Genomic DNA, 20,468 nt, shown 5'->3' with positions numbered 1-20,468 from the left:
ATAGGTTCCAAGGTTGTTGTCTTAAGATTATAGGTATAGACTTGCATGTGGCATATACCGGTTCAGATAGAGGGTAGATGAATTTACTTGAATATTTAATTGGTTCAATGTGTAATCTGACGTTGAAGTAATACGAGCGAAATACGCACAAAGTAGAAGGCTACGAAGACTTATAGGACTCAGGGTTCAAAACTCCGTTTGTAGGTGGGAATTGAATGCCTAAATGCCTTGTTTAGCACCGCCTTTTACACCGCTCTATATAACTACTGTAGGGTAAATTTATGAATACTACAACTGTCAAAAATGAATCTATCTTCATACAAGAAAAGTCGGCCGTATTTGCGGCCTTATGATGTCTTTTTAGATGGTCTTTTTACATGTCTTTTTAGGATAATTGTCTGAGATATCAAAAGCTTCATTTTTGGACTTAAACGCGAACAGAATCAGTGTACTTTGATCATGAAGATATGTGTAATAGTAATTCAGGTATCTTAATTTGTGTCTGCCGTTATAAAGCCAGGCATTCAGGCACTAAACCACCTGCAAAAGGGGATTTGAACCCTGAGTCCTGTAAGTCTTTGTAGAAGGCAGATATATAATTGGTGTGTTCTTCCACCGCACTTGCCGCGGTGGAATGATTTCAATTTCCCTTCTGTGCTATTGAACATCAATTGCATCTCAAAACCTGTCGGTCTACTGCCCACTATTCAACACGTTGGTGATCTCGTCCAATTCCGATTCCCACGGAATATCAGGCACCTCCGCATCCTCAAAGGGATCAGCATTCAACACCTGTACGTCCACATGCACATCATCCCCGAGTGTCATTTTACCACGTCCGACCAGCGTGGACAATTCATCCAGTAGCCCAGGTCCATAAGCAGTACCCGGCTTGGGGTCAAGATACACCTTTACATCGAAGGTTTGACCCTTTCGGAAGAAGAAGCCCTTGCTAGTGATTATGGGATCATCGTTCTTCAGCGGGAAGGGGTGCATCGTTTCCTCTCGGTAATCACTCAACGCGAGGATGAGACCGTCTCCCTCCCCTAGGCGAAGCGCAACTTCGTCATGCAGTTCTTCATTCAGCTGAATGTTGCTAGATGAAAGATTGATGTTCGGTGCTTGAAGAAGCATGTGTGAGATATGGTGTTGTTCTTCCGAGCCGAAGAGATAGAACGGCATGAAGTTGCGGGGGTAATGATCGTCTCGGAATTTGGAGTTCAATCCGCGACTCTTCACCACCTTGTTCATGGTAACTTTGCATTCTATCGACGACAAGTAGTCTTCTCCCTCCACAATGCCGATCCTACCATCGATGATCGGACGGGGGTCGTGGGTATTGTGAATTTGACACATCAAATTTTCAAGGTGAACAGGATCCTTCGACTCAAATCCGATGTCTTTTGAGGGGAATTTCTCTCGCAGGGCGATGTACTGCTTTTTGACATTGTCGTCTAGTTCCACAGCCAAGATGATCTGTTGACGTTTGGTTGCGCGATGGAATCCCGTTTGGAAGTCCAAGAAAACCTCATCTGTTCCTCGCAGAAGGAATTCAATTTGATCTTCTGTAGGACTATTCCGCTTTCGGCATGTTTGCACTTCGTGGATGATGGTTTCCTCCAGTGTCTGCATCAACTGATCAATGAAGCCTCGCTCTGTCGGGAACGGGCTCATCACCACATTGCGCAGAACCCAAAGATCCTGTGCGCAGGGCTCTAGTTGCAATCGCTTCATGAAGTTCTGTGCACATTTGCCGTATAACGCAGGCTCAAATTGCGTGGAGGTCAGGAAGAGCGGGATTTTACTAGGATCAGCGGTGCTCCTTGTGATCGAGAGTTTGTTGACTACTCTTCTCGTCAAGTAATTCGCTTCCTCGAGGTCGGTGTTGATGTTTCCCTTTGCGTCGTACCAGTTTAGCGCGAATGCATTGATGTTCAGATCAGATCCAATTTCTCGCAGCCAACTCATCGCTGCGGGGTTGTTGCTGACTTCCTTGTTGTCTTTAGTCAGGACTTTATTCCAGATGAGTTCACGTCGTTCGTCAGCTTCCTTTGACAAGATGTCGAACCCATCTCTCTCAATTGGGAGTCTGTTGAAGGGAACGATGATATAGTAGGGTATTTCCTTCTCCCTGGGTTGCTTCAATTGCATGGCTGCGTAGTAGGCCGATAACTATGAGGGTTAGAATGGGGATCGCAATACCAATAGGAGGAATCTTACCCGTGCGCTAGTAAAGGCTGCTTCACCTAACAGCATTCCGTATCCATATGGATCCAAGCCGATAGTTTGATTCGATAACCATGCGGCCATCGCGGCAGCACCAGGCTTACTTCCCTCAACACCATATACTCCAATATTCTCCAGTGATCCCTGAGTGAGATACGGGCTAGTCCAGGTAACTAAGAATCGCATGCGACCATCCCGATAGCAGAGACTTCCCGCCGGGTAGGGGATATAACCCGCCTTGTGTGGGTCAACCGTGATCGTGTCTGCCTCCTTGAGCGCAATCATATGCTGGATAGTATCACATTTCAGACTCAGCGACGGAACGCTGATGACGGCGTCCTCTCCATCTCCTTCCCTTGTGGGTCTTCCTGGGGCCATAAAGGTTCGCGGAATCATGCTGGCAAAGTATCCGCCCCAAGCTGCGTCGGCGTGCACTAGGAACGACAGTCCCTTGTCTTGGAATCGACGTCGCATTGCCAAAATGTCATACAATGGATCCACCTCACCTTCCTCCGTGGATCCGATGATAGCCACTACGGCATATACGGCTTGACGCTCGGCCAGGCATCGATTAAGCTCTCGCTCCAGCGCTTCGATGGAAATGTGTCCGTCCATGTCTAGTTCCACTCCCTCCATATTGGCTGAACCAATTCCCGCAATAGCTAAATGTTTGTCAGTAAATGATGTCTATGACGGGAAAAAGGGTGGTATTTACCTCCACCCTTGGGCCAAGAGTAGTGTCGTGTCTGAGCCAGGAAGTACTTTGTGGGCTTTGTAAGATTAAATTCGCGCTCCAAAACATCCTTCCCTGTGGTTTGAATGCTGAATGGCGTCAAAGCGCTCTCTAGGAACTTGGATGTGATACCGTATTGCTCGTACAGAGCATCTCCCATCCCCAATATGACGTCTGGTCGAAGGTTGAGAAGTTCCCAATTCCCAAGGTTCTTGAAAAGCTTCTCTTCTCCCACACAGGTGGTGACGTAGAAGCTATCGGCAATGAAACCAAGGCTTCCTTCCTTCATCGCCTGGTAGAGGGTGAGAGGGTAAAACTTCAAATTGCGAGCTGCACATTGATCAGTACTCGAATCTTTGGAATCACAATCAATAGGTATCCTTACCAACCCAGATCGATTCCAAATTAGCTACAGTTCCATCACAAGTGATATGGCCCCAGGAGAGTGGCAAGTTCGATTCCTCAGGATTAGTGTTGTATCCGAACATATCGCACAGCTGCTTTCCAGCCCGGAGCTCGATGACCGTCGTAAAGGGGCTAGCCTCCACAGTGACATTGTTGGGGTTGTAGATCATGGTCATGAAATAGCCAAGTAGCCCCGGCATGGTCATGTCGGTGCACATGTGACCCTCATAGCGAGGATGCCAGAATGGAATAGAGTGCTTTCCAAGCAGTGTCACAGCTTTCTTGACTGCTTCGTGAAATTTCTGGGTGATTTGCTGAAACTCCGGAGAGGTTCGAACGTCCTCGGTGATAAAGACCTGTTTTTGTCAGTTCATATACACGTCTTTCATCTCCATTGTGCAACTATCTGGAGAAAGGTCGAACCCACATCATCATTGGGTTGGTAATCAGAACGTGTCTTCTCGATTTGATCTAGAATCGCAGTGATATTGGCTCGGAAGTTACCCATGTTCTCGGACTTGGGTCCGATAAAGTACGAGCTGATGACATTGTGTGGACTGATTCTTTTGCGAGGTTCGTTCATGATGATGGTTTGTTTGTGTCTTTGTTTTCTTGTAAAGATGCTTGTCAGTTGAATGTATTCATCGGGAACAACGAGATACCTATACCACATTCCATTTTGTACCTGGTAACCCCGGCTCTACCCCTCTCATTGATAGTTATTCCAGCTGACCGCTTCCCCTAATCTCTACCCAATGGCTTTGGCCAGCAACAATCCATAGTGTACATGCAAGTTGCCTTTCTTGTAGACGCTACGGATTAGGTATCGATCGGCCTTCTGATGAAGTGGTGACCACACCGGTGATCTCATTTCCACCGAGATAAAGAGCGGCCTGTCCGTAAACAAATCAAAGTGTGATATATCATACAGCGGGTCGTGTACAGTCATGTTAGAGTGAACAATGTTTTAAATTTCCCGCTCGAGCCGGACCGTTCCGTGCGGTATGAACTCTAACTTGCACACTTACTGTGGGGTAGAAGTATCGCCACTATCGGCCTTGTGGCTCGGCCGGATCAAAATATACCTATCACAAAATGTGGAATTGGTGGCGGCGCTGAGGACTTGCAGATTAAACTGCAGGTAATGTGCATTGATTTGCTTAGCTATCCCTTTAGTTCACCAAAAGCTGCAATGTCGACCAAAATATGTGATTGGTGATGTCATTGCAGTCGGCGTCAACGCACAACACTTCACATTACGAGTCATGCATTATCAAATATGCTAACGAGTTCCGATGAAACTGCCCATAAATAACTAGGCCTGCATACCCCTGCACTGGCCTGCATATGTAGGCCCCTACGGAATACCTGGGGCAATCCCTGCTGACCGCCGTGATCAAGAACCCCCCTGATTAATCTGTCTAGGATATGATTTCTCTGATTCCATTAATTAATACAAGACAAAATGCGCTGAAATCTCTACCAGTTACATATGTCACACTACATCTCGGGCCGCGGGTTGTTGGAAAACCTTGTTTTGTGATACAATCTAGATCTTAGCTGCAGCCACATGATCTTAATTTGGACTACTTGAACGAATGTGGAGCTGAAAGGATGTGGAGCAGAAAGTATGTGAAAATTTCTATCAAATGCATGCCCTACTTTGTAGTAGCTGTCAACAAACCGGGGGGAGGGGTAAACTGCTGGTAAAATATGCATCCGGAAGATGTTGCCTCCGAATAATCCCAGTTTATGATCCCAGTTTTCTTGTAGAATTGAGGGTACTATCTACTAGTGGTGACAAAAAATGGAAACCAACATTGCAGGTAAGCCAAAACACGTACTGACATGACTCTCTGAATTGGAGAAATTTAAATCTATGGAAAGCTGTAAACAATTAGGCATTAGGCACAGCAAATGACTGATTTATATTAACGTTATCCCAGAATTGCATAAAAAATAAATATCACTTGTCATTTTACATTTCCACGGAAGCAAGTACGTACTTTCTCAGTCCTTTCTTCGAATTTAGTAATAACCTAGGAAACCTTGAGACCGAATACGTTTTACTATCTACATCTATGGAATTTAAGTAAGGCTACGCCGGGTGATAGAAAAGGTGAAAATAATGGACGGCTGATTACCCACTTAATCCTGTTTCCAAAGTTGCTGGATGCCGTTGCCCAGGTGCATGTCTTCGCTTACCTAAAAATAATAGCTAGCAACATACCTATTCTACACATAGGCGGGGAAGAACGTGGGCACTTTTGCATGATATCTAGATGCTGTTGTACTTGAACCTACATTTTGGCTTTCTGTAGCGCTGGTCTGGGCATGTGACAATGCTGACTGATATAAAGGACACACCGGTCTTGGCCCATAGCAGGAATAGGTCAATAAGGGGCTCTTCTTGTAGTCCTGACTTCCATAAAACTATTCTTTTTTTTGTGGCTCTTGAACAACCCACCTTCCCCTTTGCCCCCAATCCGTTTTGGAAGATGTCACACAGCCGACGTTAGAAAGGAACGTCAAGCAGCCAGCTTCGAAGTATGACACGAGATTTTTCCTAGTACATCGACTCGGTCTTCACATCATCTAGGTCAAAATCCCACGCCTTTGCAACCCGACTATCCGGCCGATATGCGGGATAACATTCCCACCCAAGGGTAAGCTCATCGACAGTGTTCCAAAGATAGAGAGTAAACTTATGATAACTGTCCACTTCACACTTGATGCTCTTCAGACGGGGCATACGTCGGGCCGCATAGCCAAGTGATATAAAAGGCCGATGAAAATGTTCTTCACTCCACAATTCTAGCCAGCCCCATCCCTCTTCAACATCACATATCACATCTGCCCAGTTTTCAATCTTGTCAATTTTGGCCTGGTCCTCCGGCGTGTTGTGGAAAGTTGCTTCACCTGTTTGGTTCCGTCGTTGTTAGGCACCTTGAACATACTCCACATTTTTCTTTTTTCCTTCCTTCCTCTTCCAGGGGAACCCGTCCATAGGCAATGTCGAAGTCCAGTCGTGACTATCTTGAGGATGACGTTCTCTTCTATATATATATATATATATATACATAAATAGACATCTTCGATTGTATTCTCTATCACCAGCGTTATTAACGCGATTGTCGACCTTTATCGCAATAGCTTTGCAATTGTGCTGCAGCCTACATTAAGCGGCTTTCATGTTCCCGGACCGTCTTGATCACCATTTTGATTGTATTATTCTCGCTAGATAGACTAGATGCTCGACTGGTATCGATTTCGGGGTTCTCGCTAGATACAAAAGGGGCGGTAAGTTTGTTCACCGAGTCCCCCAGGCTGTCTAGTAGTCGCAAGGCTGACTGGATCACTAACCCAATGTGACTCGATGGATCATCCACGGAAAACGCCCCGATTTATAGCAAGGGCAGTGGGATAGGCATACCTTTAGCCAACGCAGCACCGAACTTTTTAGCAGTCTACGAAAAAGTGTTATAATAAGCTTCGATCAGCCGTATATACGTAGATAAGGTATACAACAGCGACAGTTAATCGAGGCTTATTCCTAGCTGTACTGATTCCGTATCTAAAGTTCCAGGCGTGCTTTAAGTCGGGGCGATAAGCTGCTAGAACTATAAGGAAAAGGTAGAGGATACGGAAGGCGGCATTTACTAATACATATTCTATAAAGCAGGCGACTGTACTAAGGAATTTGTATTTACTTATAAAAGCTTAATTAATTGTTACGTAAGAAGGAAAATAATATCGATTATATATTCTAATAACAAAGGGGAATTAGAGCTATCTAGTTCGGTAGTCGTTAGGCCTAGGTTATATAGTAGGGGTTCTATCGACATAAGCCGAATTAAGTTAATGTCAAGCTCTAAAAGATCTTCTATAAACTTTTATAGAAACTAAGTCTATAAACCAATCTTATAATAGGAAGTAGGTCCTAATAATCGCTCTAATTTCTAAGACAATAGTAGCGGAATAACTAGGCTGATTTTATTTCTAGACTTAGGCATAGTTAGCCTAAAAAACGACTTAAGTAGAGAGAGTTAATAATTAGTAATTTAAGCGTAAAGAGCTATATTATAGGTAGGAAAGCGTAAGAAAATACTAGATCCCGAAGATACTCTAGGAAGATCTAGAGACAGTATCAAGCTTTCCGGGAAGGAGATATCCTAGTTAATACCTATATATAGGTTCGATAGCGTCGGCTCAGGGCTCTCTATACCAGAAATCGGGGTTTTATTAACAGTAACAGCTTAACAATTATCTTCTATATACTCCCTTTATAGCAGACCCCGGTATTAGAGGTCAGACTCTATATATTTTAGGGGGTCAGGGGTACTTAACCTATTCAGCAAGTTAATATCTTCCAAATGCGTATTCGGTGAATAAGGTATCTAAGACATTAGTCCTATAGCTAACAGCCTGTTACTAATCTATTTAGATATATAGGAACCGTTACGGCGATCCTAATAGTTAGGCTAACGCCTACGGTTCGAAGGACTAAACAAGCAATTTACACCCGCTCTTGTATAGTAGCTATATTACCCCGACTCGTTGCAGTAACACTATAGTTTAAGGTCATAACAGCGATCGTAAGCCTTTCGCGATTGTTTGTATATTTCGAGAGCTAACCTCAAAAAATATTAAGTTAGGCTGGGGGTAGAGGTATATTTGAGTTTAAGGCGATTAATCTGGGTCGGACCAAAACTTAGGCAAAAAGCGAAGGAATTAGGTATATAAGTATATAAGTACACAAGTACACGAGTAAGTAGAACTTCGATACGTAGATCCAAGGGAAGTTGCACATTTATCACAATATTCAAAGGCGCCTCCCTCAGCTCTTAGCCGTGGCATTTTGGGGGGTCCTCTACCCCCAGGCCGTTTGGTTTTGTGTCATCCCCTGCTAACATAACACTAATAATAAGAGTAACCTATTTTGACATTAGTTGCATTAAAAGGCCTAGCTCATTCTATTAGTTGCTCACTTGAGAAGGCGAAACCGAACTAAAAATAATAAGATTGTTCGATTTAGTCTGGTATCAACATATTGATAGACAAATGTCTCTTATGCCTTTCAGCCCTTTTGGTGAAGGAAGGTAGTCCACATAGAGATTGGACCCTCAGAGGGTCACTGCCAGGTCTACAAATGACCACACCTACGTTCTGGATCTAACTTACCAACCTTGGAAATATTCGGCGACCTAGGACCAATTACAGACCAGACCGCCCAATAGGGAGGTTGACTTATATAATGACCAAATCCATTCAGCATCGGCGATATTGATAAAGAGACCTCCTATTCTTTAAAATCAGTTTCTGACCATGGCCAGTTCCTACAATCAAAAGTTAGATTTCTGGCTGCTATACTTCTCAATTAACTTTGACTTTAGGCTCCGTCAATATATCTAATCCTTCGGACACCAATACCTAGTCTATCAAGAAGAAGCAGGCTAGAGGATAGCGCTTCTAGGCAATTTACTTATCACTATACATATCAATCCTACTAGCTACGGTTAAGTTAACGGTTACGTCGACCGCGTTACCGTTTATCGCGGATAAGTTATATATAGGTAAGAACTACGTCTAGTTTATTAACTCCTTCTTCTTAACAAGGTAAGTCATATACTATCTTTTCAATCTAAGTTAATAAAAAAAATAAATTAATAATACATCTAATAGCAAGTACTTACTTTCAGCCCCTTTTCGGACAGACTACAAATTTCTTTAGTTAACAATAGCTAATAATCGGTTCGGTAGCCTTATTTGTCCTTAGCAGCAGTATTAGCGGCAGCGTGATTAATTCTCCTATAATAATTACTAGGCAATTAATCTAAGGAATTAGGGGTAGAGGTATTAATATAATAATTAATATAATCGTTAGTGATATACTTCTATTATATAAGCGAGGAAACTTTATAGGTATAATATTCGCTATATTCGCTATCAGCACCTCTCTTAGTCCATTTATTAGGGGTATTATTATATAGTATAATTCCTAGAGATAGGTTATAAGTATCTAAGCCCTATTTATATTTAAGAAAATATAAAGGCTAATATAATTTAATTAAAGTTCTACCTTAACTTTCCTATTAGCAGAACGGTAATTATCTACCTATTTTTCTTTCTTTATATTAACTACTAAAAAGAATAATATTAAGAAAAAGTTAAGTAGATTAACTATATTAGTAATGTACTTCTTATGACTTCTATTATCTCTATTCTCCTTGCTCTTACTTAGGGCGGTACTACCTATATCTAGTTAAACTAGCAGATTATTATCTATTTAGTTCTCAGTCTTATTAGTATAATTCTATTCTATACGTTTAAGGCTAGTCTATAGTATTAGGAACCTATAATACTACTATATATATTTTAATACCGTACTTTATATATTACCTTAGTTATATCCTTTATCTATAATATACTTACTTTCTAAGTGATCTACTTTATACCAGTATACTTCTAGGCTATAAAGCTTTCTACCTCTATTTACGCCGGTATACAGTTTCTGCTTAGTATGATTCTTATCGTACCGACTACTATTATCGCAGGTAGCCTTCTTACTAAATAGGGCCGCTATAAGCCTATCTATATTATCACTATAGCTGTGATTCTCTTAAGATTAGGTCTCTTTACTCTCTTTAATACTAACTCTAGTCCAGCAGAGTAGATCATTTTCTAAATTATTACTATAATTAGCTTAGGTCTTCTACTTATAACTACTTTAGCTATAGTATAGACTCCCCTAGAAGAGAAGGATATTAGACTCGCGACGGCGATATAGGCGTTTATTCGCAGCTACGGTACTATCTAGGGAATTACAATTCTAGCTACTATTTTCAATACCGAGTTCGCGCGCTTATCAGGCCGTATTTCAGACCACACTGTTTCGGCGCAACTTACGGGAGGAGAAGCTTACTCTCACATCTCTTCAACTTTTATTGAGTCGCTTGCTCCTCAAGTTCAACAGGAGGTAGTTAGTGTGTACGTTGATACCCTGAAGCTGGTTTGGTATGTCTCGCTGGCTTTTGCTGCTCTGGGATTTATTATTACCTTCTTTGAGAAGGAGATAACACTACGGACCGAATTGGAGACGGAATATAGAATCAAGGATGAGAAGGAAGGCAAGGAAAAGGAAACCGCTGCTGAGGTATAAACAAGGGTATTTGAAGATTGAAAATGAAGGGTTGGATCAGTGTGAAGTTTCCGGCACTGGTTCTATATAATCGCAGATCTTGTTTTGAAAGTTCAAATCCTTGTCTTGAGCTTAGCCTACACCCTCCCTGTTTAAGTTCCTGTTATGTTATTGAGCGTACACAGATACGCATAAACCTAGGAGGTGGTTGGAAACCCCTTCGGCCTGAGTGAGCCGACTTATATGTGAGCTTCCTGCTTGCCCGACAGCGGCGCAGAGGTTGAGTTGGAACGTATGCTTGGATACGATGGATGGATGGTGCGCGCCCGCGCCGAGCCGGGTTATCGCCTGACTAATCCACCACCCGGGACGCGTCAGTACATAAACAGCCGGAGTATTTGGAGGCCGCACTCAACCTTAGGTTCTAGAGAAAATCCAATCAAAGTTTGAAGGTGAAAAATACGGAAACGTTGGACATCAACGGTTGAGTCAGCGAGGCCAAAGCATCTTTATCGCTTTCTCAATTTTTCCATGCTATCCATCCAATCATGGTTGCCTGGTCCTTGCGTGTTTTCCGCTACCGCTTGGAGGTCAGCAGCCAACCAAAATCTTCAAGATCCCTGCAATTCTAAGTGGCTGTTTTGTGAGGCTGCGCCATATTTCCCCATGAGCCCCAAAGCCACCCGGCTGTGCAAATCCTGGCTTCGTCAGACGCCGAGAGAGATTTCCTTCGGAAGAAAGTCCTTTATCTGTATTTTGCGATTCCGATCAATATAACCACCCCCCGCGAAAGCAAGAAGTATGCCCCAGTTCGAATTCACTAAAAGTGAAATCGAAAGGCACGGCTGGGACCAGTGTGATGCTATCGCACCCAATGAGCAATCCGAACCCGACCCCAAGAGACAATGCATAGAGCATTCATGGAGAACCCATGAATCCGTTCTAGATCCATACTCATTGTTTTTAAATCTTGATCCGATTACCAATACTCAGGACCCTGAAGTATCCCTCAGCTCCGAGTATATCTGGCCTGGCTTCGAAGATGAGGTGCCCACCAGCAACTTTGACCTCATGGATTTCTCCAACCTCAAAAATGAAGTTTTTTCCGATCTTACCCAAGAATCCTCCGGGTTTTATCTTCAAGCTCCAGAGCTGTCAGATGCAACCCAATCCCTTCCTACACCGAATTCCGACTCCGATTTTCCTGATTTGCAACCGAAAATGTTTGCCGCCCCCAGTACGCTTCCAGAAGACGTAATTTTCCCGCCGCAAACTTTTCCATCAAAGCTTTATGATACGTGTTTCGGGATGGTCAGTGATGAATTCCCGTTCAAATCTACATCAAATCTGAAATTTCTAGATCATCACGAACGCGTCTTGCCATAGTTTGCCCAACGATACTCAAGATTTCATTCCAGTGAGCATACAAGTATTTGGTGACGTTTTGAAAATGGGTGACGACAAGACCAATCGAAAGTTTGGTTTGCTACATTCACCAGCACTAGCGAAACTTGCACGCGAGTTTACTGTCACATTCTCTGCTAAGTGTGAGACGACCAAAGAACAAAAAGGCAAGAGACAATCGCTAGGTTATAAAGACACGCCGGTACATATCGTGTTATACGGATTTTGTGAGGATATGAGTGCAGTTGAAGAGACTCTCTCCGAGGGTGGTCTATTTCTCCAGCATCCAACTGAAGGTGACGCATCTGTGCCTTACAGAAATCCTCAGTTTTTGATGCCCCCGGGCACTGAAATGCCGCAAATTGAAGATCTAGCCAATGGCTCTGTTTCAGCCGTCACAAAAGTGGATCAATCCTTCGATGAAAAATGGGCCAGTGAAGTATTCCAAGCTTTTGAAGGTGTGGATGGTCCAGCTGAATTTGCCCCTGTTGAACCAAGCCCGCGGTTGAAAACAATGCTCAAGGAGTAAGTGAAGTGGCTCGAATCATTTTTTATCACTCTCCTAATTCCCTGACAGGCATCAGATGAAGGCGCTCTCTATGATGACCGAAAAAGAACGTGGTGTCATTGAAGAGGCAGATTTCCCATCTTTATGGGAAGTTCTGCGGGACTTTGACGGTAACGTTAAGTAAATCTCTAGAGTATTCATGAATGACTATTAGATTCTTACCATATTTATTTCGGTAGGTATCGACATGCTGTCACTGGAATGACACAGAACACTCGCCCACAGCCCCCTAATGGAGGCATACTAGCTGATGTTAGTTACATTCTCGTTATACCCTGGACAAGGCCTTTTCATCTTACAAGCAACAGGAAATGGGGTTAGGCAAAACACTGAGTGTACTGGCACTCATTTCGTGGTACCTGGATGGTTTGCCTTTGGAGAGAACGGAACCGAGCACGACACTTATCATCACGACCCTCTCTAGTAAGTCTCTACGTGATATTATTCAAAAGATCTCCTACTGACTATGAGAAGCAATCTCCGGGTGGCAACAACAAATTTCACGGTATTATGGCTGTTTTTCACCCTGTTATTCTTCACTTACTGATGAGTGAAGTAGACACTTTTGGTCGGGGCAGATCCGCACAGTGGTCTTCCATGGCCCACATCGAGACAAGCTGACATCGGGACTATTCGATCATGATGTCGTCATAACAACATACGATACTTTACGTAGTGAATGGTCAAGTGGGCCACAAAATAGTGTACTCTTTTCCAACCCAGAGGGATGGGCTCGGGTGGTTCTTGATGAAGGTGAGCCTGCGACCATGTTAAAGATGTTGAGATGTGAGTCTTTAACTAATTATTCAAAAATTCAGCACATCACATCCGCTCTCATTCGTCGCAAATCTTCCAGGCTACATGTCAAATTCACGCTCGGTATCGATGGTGTCTTACAGGGACCCCGATTCAGAACCGGTTGGATGCCTATGCAGCACTTATTTCCTTTGTTGGAGTAGATCCATTCACCGGTCCACATGGAAAGGCCATGTTCACACAATGGTTGGGTAACCCCATACATACCTATGGGCAGAATGAGCTGGGAATTCAGCGCCTGAGAAGGCTCGTTTCTGCGACCTGTCTCAGACGAACGAAAAGCCACGTGCAAGATCAACTGCGACTACCATTACGAGTTGAAACGGAACAACTTGTTGAGTTGAATCCGGGAGAGCGAGGTATCTACGATTTCCTTAAAGCCCGAGCTTCTTCTCTCGTCGTGGGTAAACTTACGCAGCGCTCCCAAATGGATAAGACGCGATGGGGCACAATGCTCTCTCTGATCGGCTTTTTGAGACTTGTTTGCAACCACGGAGAGCATCTGTTGCCCGAGGGAGCAACGAATCTATACCATAGCCAGAGCTTACAAGCTAAGGACTTTCAATTTGACGCAACTAACTTTGAGCTGGAAGGATTAAACGAAGACCTAACCAGTCTCAGGCCCGGCCCGCCATTGACACCAATAGAGCGAGATGTTGAGGCAATCAAACATGATTATCGTCCCTCTTCGAAAGTGACTGCCCTATTAAGGAACCTTCAGAACGAGCAACGTGATAATAATTTACTCTCTGATAAACGACCGGTTAAGAGGTAAGAATAAGTTTGTGTCATAATACTCAATCATATTTGCTGACCTTTTTCCTGGTGGTGCAGCATCATATTTAGTTTCTGGACGAAAATGCTCGACCTTCTTGAAGTTGCACTGCAAGCAAACAATTTTGTCTTCCAGCGTATCGATGGCAAAACACCGCACGAAAAGAGGTCACTGGCTTTGAAGATGTTTAGTGAGGACTCGAGGTGCACAGTAATGCTTGCCAGTGTTGGAAGTGTTGCAGAAGGGTGAGTTATGTGCCAATATTTCATCTGGTAGTCTTTTGCACAAAGCTGATTTGGTATATCATCTTAGAGTCGATCTTACAGCAGCCAGTTGTGTGCACATGATTGAACCACAGTGGAATCCCATGGTTGAGGCACAGGCTCTCGATCGAGTCCACCGTATCGGTCAAGATCGTGATGTGACAATAACTCGCTACATTGTGAAAGACTCCATAGAACTGGTATGTTCATCTTCACACATTTAGGGTATTTCGTTATGTTACTATGTGCTCTTTTTGCTTTCCCTCAATTACTCCAGTGGCTGACATTGGCTCATCACGGAATAGTATGTTCAAGCGGTCCAGCAAACTAAGTTGAAGCTAGTTCGGCAATCGTTCAGCGATGAGACTCCGGATCAATCGGTTTTGAGTGAGAAGCGATTCCAGGTGAGTGATGTGGTGAAACTCCTTTGTGTCCGACGGTGCCACTGATTAGTAACAAGAAATTGCTGGAGCTACTTGAATAAGAAGTTTGTTGTACCATGTCGAACTCCATAGAGACCAAATAAAACCTGTAATCTCAAAAATGCATTATAACACTTATAATCCATTCAAGATTTTGGCTTCAAAATATCAAGAGCGATTGAATTATCGCGGGCCGGATCGAAGGATCATGTCACATTATAGAGCTGGATCGCTGTTCTGCAGCCCATTTCACGAGCTCATCCCATGTCATTCCTAGCCATTTTGAGATCTGTTTGGCTCCTTTTCCCATCCCAGGAGTCGTCGGTTCGCCGTTCTTTTTTTGTAGATAAAAGGCATTCGGATTTGCGCCTGCACGAAGCAGTAGTTTCATCATTTCAGCTCCTTCCCTAGTCTTTTTTGCTGCCGCTAATATCAATGGAGTCTGCCCTGATGTAGCTGTGTGGGACTTTGAGCTCCTGAAGTTCACAGCTGCGCCGCAGGCAAGTAACACTTTCGCTATTGAGACCGAGCAAGTTGAGGATGCTACTGCCTTCAATGCATACCCAAGGTCGTCCGTTGTTAGATGACCAATTGATGCGTGTTCGCTCAAGGCCCTCGCAAGTCTTTCTTGTTTCGCTGGATCCGTCACACTTGGGAGTGCGTATTCGATCATGTGTCTTGTTGCCACATAGTAGAATTTAAAGTATATGTTCCATATCTTAAACACTGCAGCTGAATCTGTATTTGCACCCAACTTCGTGAATAGAAGTCGCCGTGTATATAGATGACTTAAAAAGTCGTTGGCCACATATTCGCTAAGCAACCATTCCAGAACTTCAGCGTTTTCACCTTCGATTGATACTTGGGCGTCATCCATGGAAATATGATGCTCATAATGTGCATTTAACTTCCCCAGATTCGAAAGACATTTGTAAACCCGCAACGTCCCTGAGAATGCAGCTTCTTCGGCAAGGGTTCTCAGAAGATTGAACTCCAAGTGCTTCAATCTTGGAGACAGTGCCTCCACTTCTGCTGTCATACCCATTGCAATCATATCCAACACCAGTGGTACAAGTTCATCATCATCATGATTTTCAATCATCTGAATGGGCTTCAGAGGTATATCAGGATGGCAATTTGATTTGTGTCTCTTCAGTTGATCTAGAGAAGAAAACCCTAACGTTGAAAAGTCGCACGACGAGCGCATGCACTTGTATGGGCGAGCATGAGCTCTACAATGCGCTTCGCGAGCCGATTTTGTCTCGAATGAGATCTGTTGGGACTGGCACATATGGTACTTGCATCTGAACAGACGCTCCCCGTAAAGGTTCTTTAATTTAGAACAGTTACAGTTAGCCATATGATTTTCTTTCGGCCATAGAAGCAATTCGAATTGCTCATAGATCCCAAGTGAAGTGTAGGATAGATAGAATGGATCTAGATTTGTCCACGAATCATCTAAAGTAGGAAGTGTACTTAGTTAGCAAGGCGGAATCAATCATTCCCTGGAGAACAGATGAAAAGGCTTGGATTGAAATACCATGGTCTTCTTCTTCCAGCGTCCAATCACCCACATCTAAATGGCGAAAATGAGACTCTTCGTGCAGAAGCTTGTGTATGTTTGGTACACTGTCTCTGAATATTTGAAACCTGTCACTTTCTTGAGAGTCGAAGTCTACTGTGCTTTCGTAATTTCCGTTCTCGCATTCGTTGGCAAAGCGATTTAGGGCCTTTAGCAGGTCTTCTGGTGGTGGGCGGATTCCCAATAGTTTCGCACAATTTTGAATTAACACCATCCATTGAGTGGCAGCAAACCAGTGCAAGCGGTATGAACCTGAAAGTATGATTTGTCTGACAGTATCAGGTTCAAGGCCGACATCAAATATGTTCAAAGACAGGTAATGTAGGCACGTTCTAGCAATTTCGAGGTTGGCTTCTAGTTGTCGAACAAACTGATTATCTTGCCTGTCAAAAAGGTACCTTGCTTAGTTAGCTATATTCTTCTCCATCCACTATGAAATAGAAACTCACTCCTTAACTGTAAAGTGGACGAAGTAAACGTGATCATCAAATGTTTCAACAATAGGTCCACAAAGCCGAACAATATTCAGCACGCTCTCGATACGAGGTAGTCCACTCTTCCCGTCGGGGTCAAGACCCAACGCAAAGCTTAGTTCCTGGATTTTGATTGGAATTGGAGAGCATCCAATCCACCCCAAGGCTCGTCGAGACATTACCTTCGACGAAAATGGGAAATCATCAAGTCGCTGAAACACACGGGCATATCTTGAATGGGAGTTAATAAAAAAACGTTGTGCCATTTTGATTAGGAATATCTTACGCTTCATCCAAGCTCTCTGGTAGAACGGCCAATTCATTTTGAACTTGGTCAGAGGTGTGACACATTTGAATATTGTCCATCACCACTCTTGCGTAGAGAAACATGCCTGTAGCCAAGAAGGGAAATTTTTAGCAAGTTGGCTTTTGGAATTCAGATATGTGAAATAACCTTTGGCTTTTTTCGCTAATAGGTTCAACAAACCCTTGATCTCTGAACAAGCATGTTCATCAAACCCAGATTCGGCGAGCCAACTTTCACTTTTGACAGAGACGTATGCCTGGATACAGCCACTGTTATTTTCATCAACGCGAATGATCTTCGTTGTTGCCTTTAACACTGCAGCAATTTCATCCTGTGCTCTACTGCTGATTAGTAGTCGTGTTTCCGCCGACACATTCAACATCTCTAGGAGTTCCTTCAGGATTTCCACCCTATGGTCGCTCTTGGGAAGTTCATCAAGACCGTCAATGATTATGTAGGTCGGACCAACACATTTAAGTAATTCTATCAAGGTTTGCCGAGCAAATTTGGTGCTGCTTTTCAGGTTCCTTTGGCTTGACTGGAATGTGTGAAAGAGCTTTGCTCTTAAATCTTGTTTGAGAATTTCATCAAAGCTCTCCATGCCAATAACAAGTTGGAATATCAGCGAGTGTATGATCGAAACCGTCGACGTTTGACCTTGCTTGTAGCTCAGAAATGCAAACAGTGTTGTGTGTGATAGACCTCTCAACTTGTCCACGATGATGGATGAAATATGAGTTTTGCCTATTCATAAAACTACCCTTTTTAGCAATTCTCACTGAATCATTCCGGAAATTCCAACGCACCTGCTCCAGGTATCCCTTGTAGCCAGACAACTTTCGTTGATTTATCACTTGTGTCTATCCATTTTTTCAAGGTCTGCTCCCTTTGGAGCCACCGTCCAGTTCGCTCATAGACCGTCCGTTGCAATCTGTCGAGCTCGTCATCATATAACCTCGGGGAGATGTAGTCTTCGACACTTTTGAAGTCTTGCCGTTCCTGAAATTCAAAGTTTCGCTGCCATCGATTCATATCTTCGATTCGGGCTTTATGCGCTCCACTGATATTCTCCAAAGTGACTTGATCGGTCATCAATAGACAGTGCTGCTCAATATTGCCGACGACAACACTGATTTTGGCTTTGTGTCTTGGCCACACAGAATCGAACACAAAAACCCAGCCTATGGTAGATAGTAAGCATCCTGACATATTAATCGACTGATGGAACTGTACGCTTTGCCGTAAATAAATTCAATGTGACTTCGTAGAAGTCCAAGATATCCTTGTAGAACAACACTAACACATCGGCGACTCGATCATTCTCCTTAAAAAGCATGACATAGGACTCGAATAGTGGTAACTTGTTCCCAATGATTGCCATAGCTTCCACGATCGCATCAAAGGATTTCGTCAAATTGTCCGACATCTGTAGCAGGAGCTTGATTGGCCCCCAAATCAGTGCCAAAATCTCGGGCTTAGCCGAGACAAACACCTCGATAACACCGGCAAACTGTTTCAGTCGATCCAAGTATGAACTAATCTTGCGAAGATTTCGTAATCCATGGCGCTTACTTTGATCCTCCTGCAGCTGACTAGTAAATGCATAGACGTCATGTATCGAGGTAACGGTAGAGATGCTGTTGAATAGTGAGGGGTCTTTGAGCGAGTCCAAAAAGTCTTGTTTAGCGTTCTGAAACGCATCAGAAAGACGCAAAGAGCTGTGAGACGCCATTTTGTTAGATGGAAGATGGTTGAGTTGCGTTGGAAAGCCGATGGTTTGTCGCCAACGTTTGCCTCGTTCCCCCTCCTTGCGGCTGAACTGCGACACACGTGGCGTCCCTTCCTTCGGCCACCACCAGAGTCGCTGGGTATCGATGCATACAGGTCAACTCATGAAGTGTCCGGGCTAAGCTATTGTTTTATGATTCTCGGTCGCACTTTCTTACTCAGGGAGGACATACGTGCATTATGCAGAGACTTGACTTCGATTTCTGCCCCCCCCTCCGTCCATAATGCGAACCGGAAGTTTGAAGGACAGGGCCTTACTAGTGACAATACGACACCCCAGAAGGAGAGGTTCGGGCACTTGCAAATTGTTTCACGGCGCACAGAGTATCAGACCTTAGGCTGGCGCAAGTATCCTAGGCAAAACAGGGAGCAAAGTCTTTGAAGATTAGACCTGTTAAGGAGGTCATCTGCTTCATTTTTATGTCTCAACACCGATACGAAACCACTTGGGCCTTTTGGTTCTAAATTAATCAAGCACAACCCGGTTAGTTTGAACGGGTGCTCTGCCCTATGCTGCTAGCTCTGCACCCAGGCACGCGATATCATAAGGGTCTGTGGGATGAATATCCTACTAACATGGGACAAGTGTTGAATTAAGAATATTACTGCCTGAAATTTTGAAATTCCCACTTAACACCTTAACGTGGTAATTGGGGGGCTGGGCAAGATCGACCCCTTCAAAAGCATTCGACGGTTTTACTCAACGCTTTGAAGTCCAATATTTTTAGAAGACGGTACTTTCTACGAATTTATATACGCGATTCGAAGATTGAATAGTATTGGCGTTCCGGTCCTCTCACACACTCTTGGTAGCCCCATTGGCGATATTTTCTACGGGATCCATTTCAAAGATAAAGACCTGGCCATTTTGACGCCCGTATCAATTTAGGACTTCGTCGCCCTATCATTTATTAGTCGGGCTCTTTGGTAGCCATTATGTTTCCCGACACTAGGCGAGTGGTCCCCGGTCGCCGAATTCACTTCCTTCGCGCTAAGAAGTGTCACTCAACCTAGTGCATGGAGTTGGATTATCGCCCGCTCTAATAGGTTTGCCAAGAAATATGGCGGCACCTAGACCATGATCTTGTTAGGTCAGACTCATCCGCGCTGTATTTAGGGTAACCATAAGAAGTGGGACAGCATGAAAAAAGAACAATCACACGAGTCATGTACGGGGTAGTTGAAGGTTCGAAGAGAACCCCGAAATGAACGCCGACTACTTTATGACGTGGATTACACGATAGTACCAGTTTTTCAATCTCCATTTTACGACTGACGCTTGCGGCTGTAACTGATGATACTAATTTTAGGTCTCACATGCGTGAAGATGTTGGCTTAGCAAAATTCAAGGCATTGCTCACAACTAAGCCATGGAGCATGGATATATCTAGGCCCAGCGCGAATGAGTGGCTGATGTACGGAGTACACCTGTCATCTGTACCATATGGCCCTTCTCGGAAATATGCACGGTCATGAGTGAACCACCTCGCATGCTGTAGGATCAAGCAAGGCAGATTCCACTCGAACGGGAAAAAGCATATTTGCATGTAGTGTGCAAGCTAGTTTTC

At 43.8% G+C, this 20,468-nt stretch overlaps 3 protein-coding genes across 3 annotated transcripts; 1 reads left to right on the top strand and 2 right to left on the bottom strand.

Moving 5' to 3' along the window:
* Positions 1 to 693: 693 nt before the first annotated feature.
* On the bottom strand, positions 694 to 3,947 carry PEX2_042460 (pyridoxal phosphate-dependent decarboxylase family protein; the record flags this gene model as incomplete). Its single annotated transcript, XM_016741521.1, has 5 exons — positions 694 to 2,172; positions 2,221 to 2,888; positions 2,942 to 3,289; positions 3,345 to 3,720; positions 3,792 to 3,947. The coding sequence occupies 5 exons, from the start codon at positions 3,945 to 3,947 to the stop codon at positions 694 to 696; spliced, it is 3,027 nt and encodes a 1,008-aa protein (XP_016603531.1).
* Positions 3,948 to 11,303: 7,356 nt separating this feature from the next.
* PEX2_042450 (DEAD/DEAH box helicase) lies at positions 11,304 to 14,777 on the top strand (the record flags this gene model as incomplete). Its single annotated transcript, XM_016741520.1, has 11 exons — positions 11,304 to 11,813; positions 11,863 to 12,431; positions 12,484 to 12,594; positions 12,654 to 12,726; positions 12,783 to 12,897; positions 12,949 to 12,979; positions 13,034 to 13,227; positions 13,293 to 14,061; positions 14,125 to 14,310; positions 14,378 to 14,528; positions 14,634 to 14,777. 11 exons carry the CDS (start codon positions 11,304 to 11,306, stop codon positions 14,775 to 14,777), a joined length of 2,853 nt encoding a protein of 950 aa, XP_016603530.1.
* A 2,000-nt stretch (positions 14,778 to 16,777) lies between these two features.
* PEX2_042440 (NACHT domain protein) lies at positions 16,778 to 18,844 on the bottom strand (the record flags this gene model as incomplete). Its single annotated transcript, XM_016741519.1, has 5 exons — positions 16,778 to 17,036; positions 17,092 to 17,197; positions 17,293 to 17,856; positions 17,919 to 18,293; positions 18,346 to 18,844. 5 exons carry the CDS (start codon positions 18,842 to 18,844, stop codon positions 16,778 to 16,780), a joined length of 1,803 nt encoding a protein of 600 aa, XP_016603529.1.
* Between the last annotated feature and the right edge of the window lie 1,624 nt (positions 18,845 to 20,468).

This window comes from Penicillium expansum (assembly GCF_000769745.1).
Source record: "Penicillium expansum strain MD-8 chromosome Unknown contig143, whole genome shotgun sequence".
NCBI classification, from domain to species: Eukaryota; Fungi; Ascomycota; class Eurotiomycetes; order Eurotiales; family Aspergillaceae; genus Penicillium; species Penicillium expansum.
Note: the sequence above shows the minus strand (reverse complement) of the source record. Positions and strands in the feature narration are given on the sequence as shown.